The sequence below is a fragment of the Carassius auratus genome, chromosome 14 (genome assembly GCF_003368295.1).
Source record: "Carassius auratus strain Wakin chromosome 14, ASM336829v1, whole genome shotgun sequence".
NCBI lineage: Eukaryota > Metazoa > Chordata > Actinopteri > Cypriniformes > Cyprinidae > Carassius > Carassius auratus.
In genome coordinates, this window is record NC_039256.1 from 12,431,353 (window position 1) to 12,434,342 (window position 2,990).

General features: G+C 37.9%; 1 protein-coding gene across 1 annotated transcript in view; it reads right to left on the reverse strand.

Annotated features, from left to right (window-relative positions):
- Positions 1-242: 242 nt before the first annotated feature.
- ndst1a (N-deacetylase/N-sulfotransferase (heparan glucosaminyl) 1a) overlaps positions 243-2,990 on the reverse strand; it is a 30,686-nt gene continuing 27,938 nt past the window's right edge. Inside the window, exons 13-16 of the mRNA XM_026280025.1 lie at positions 2,092-2,262; positions 1,899-2,008; positions 1,711-1,813; positions 243-1,631 (exon numbers count right to left, since the gene is read on the reverse strand). Of these exons, the coding sequence (XP_026135810.1) occupies positions 1,512-1,631; positions 1,711-1,813; positions 1,899-2,008; positions 2,092-2,262 (504 nt within the window). The 3' untranslated portion in view covers positions 243-1,511. The remainder of the gene's footprint in view (positions 1,632-1,710; positions 1,814-1,898; positions 2,009-2,091; positions 2,263-2,990) is intronic.

Here is a 2,990-nt window from a genome sequence, read left to right on the forward strand (position 1 = left end):
TCAAGAAGTCCGCTAGAAAAGCTTCTTACATGAGAAACTGACATTAATAATCTAAAACTGTCTAGTCTTTTATACCTAAAAACACAATATGAATGTAATTAAACTCATAAACACACTTAGGACATGAGGAAATGTGTAACCATAGCAACAACACCACGACATTGAAGATTCTCTCTCTCTCTCTCACACACACACACACACACACACACGCACACACACACACACACACACGCACATCTCCAGCATTAGTAACAGTGTGGTTTATTTTGCTCTATCTGCATGTGTTTGTCCAGGTCAGATCACAAGCAAAGAAGAAAACATGAGAATTAATTTCTGAATCATGAAGAGATGCTTCAGTCTCTGCATACATATATTCACATTCCCATATCAATAACCCACAGAAACTGTTGATATCATGGTTTTTGGGCATTACCAAATAAACCCTGTGGTAATAAAACAGTGATGGGTTTTCCAAAGGTCACATTGTTTTTCAACATCTGCCCAATATTCCATATATCATGCATGACAGAAATCCACATCAGCAGCTGTAACGAACACTGATGACAGGTGACCTTCATGAAAAAAAATAAAATAATAATAATTTGTATATAAATACAAATGCATTTCACGAGCCCGTGGTGCATTTGATTCCACTAACATTAAACCTGATGAAGCATTTGAAAGGAGAAGATTGAAACATTTGTGTTCCTCTTAAGTTATACAGGTTTTTAACCACATTGAGAAAAAACTATAAGCAATTTTAGTTTTTAGGTGAACTGTTGTTATAATAACACATTTACCTTGAAGAAAATCACCAGTTTTCACACACTTTTTGTTCAAACCTGTATGACGTTCTTCCATGAAACACAAAAGATATTTCATATAATGAACATGAACAAAATGCAACCAAACATTGTAATGTCAGTCTGTTTGTCATCTAGAGCATCACATGGTTTCTGATTCTGAAGAGATGGAATATCGTGCACTACTGTTTGACAGGACTTTTCTGTCAATTTTTTTTTTTTTAGCTCAAAGTTTCACAGAAGAAAGAAAGTCCTCAGTTTAAAGCGTGAGTAACTTGACTCCTTTAAAACTCCACGTTAGAAAATGTAAAACCATCCCGAGCACACAAAAACAACAACAGAGAACGAACAAAAATGTAAATGAAATAAAAAATCAGTTACAAAATGTATGTCCATATCAGACGCCACAGGTCGCTGGCATGATCATTGACTTTATAAAATCATACTGAGTCTGTATCAAATATGTTGAGTAAAAAAATGTTTATAGGTTGAGTGTCTCTTTATCTGCTGCAATATGTTTGAGGATCTTCATATTAGTTCAGCACAGTCTTTCAATAACAGGAGAGATGTGAGTCAGCTCATAAATACTGTACAACAGTGAGTATCAGCCAGGTTTAAAGCACTAAGTAGTCAGTTCTTTAAATTGGTTTTTAGTCCAGACTCATCTAGGTAAGAACAAGCTCCAGTCTCCTGTCATCCAGTCCTCTGTTAGCTGATGTTGAGCAGATCGTCTCTGAGCCAGCCGGGCAGAACCTGAGCCGCTTTATACAGGAGTTTAGAGAGCTGGATATTAGCATCTCTGTAGTACTTCCTCAAAAACACCTGAGACTGACGAAGAGGGACAGACTGTCAATGCATATTTCCTCAGTAAAATCAATAGATAAATTCAGTGAGTGAAAAGAGTTACTTGTATGTCCATGTCTGCGTATCTCTGTCCTTTACTCTTCCCTAAACACTTGGTCTTTCCTCCGGCCAGCAGCTGACACCAGAAGCCTTTCTTGGGGTCAAACCTGCAAAACATAATTTGGAAAAACAAATTAACAATATAACAGAAAGCCATGCGACTGAAAAGTCACAGCTGATGCTCAAACTCACGCTAGTATCTTGCGGTAATCGACTCGATTCTCCAAACCCAGGAATGTCTGGATCTTGTCCATGACTGATGCAGGATCCGTTTTCAACGTCTGACCGTCCACGACCAGAATCTGTGAGGGTTTATGAATGAAGTATGATCAATAACGCTGCTGTGTCAGAACATACGCTCACATGTGCTGCTAAACGCACAGACCTGCTCGTGGTGGTAGTGTTTGAGCCAGCGAGAGAGGTGCGTGGCGTACCATCCTGGAGCCAGACAACGCTTCTGCAGGACGTGCAGCTTCACTGGTGCATTGTGGGATGCCGTAATGACATCATGGAAAGAGTATTTCAGAGCCACAGGGTCAGCATGTGCTCTCTGATGCTGAAGAGAGAGAAAAAAATACATTACCAAATAGTCAGTGTAGATTCAAAGGTTTAACACAAACACTGAAATGCAGAAAAGCTTAAAGTTGAAAATGATCAAAACATTTTCTGATATTAACTCAAGGAAGAATATTTAATAATTTTATTGATATAGACCAGTGCAACAAATATTAATAATTCATATTATTTACCTACTTGTATAATGATCAAGAAATGTTTTTAATAAATAAATAGATAACAATTATTTAGTATTATTTTATTAAAGCTGCGGTAGGGTACTTTTGACGCTCTAGCGGTTAATAAACAGAACTGCTTGAGTCTTGCGGAAGAACATTGTAGCCGGAACTACTTCTCTCTGTTTATGTCTATGAAGAATCACAAAGGTACTGGGTTACTCCGCCGCGGTACGCCCGAAGCAATCTAAAATAGTCAGAATATAAACACTTATTATAGGTGCACCCTAGTGATTCAGGACAAGCTAAAAACACGGTTTGGAAAATGGATTCATGGTGTACTCGCTTATTATGTTCATTTTTCTACATTTTGAACACAAACAAAGTTACGGACCGCAGCTCTGATTGGTTATTTTTTACCGGGAGCGGATGGCTTTCTGCAAATGGCAATAGGACACTGGGAGGAGCCAGAGGAGCTTGATTTTTTCACTGATTATATGTCTCATATTCTACTGTCAGGACATAATGACAGGTTTAATAAATATGTAAAAAA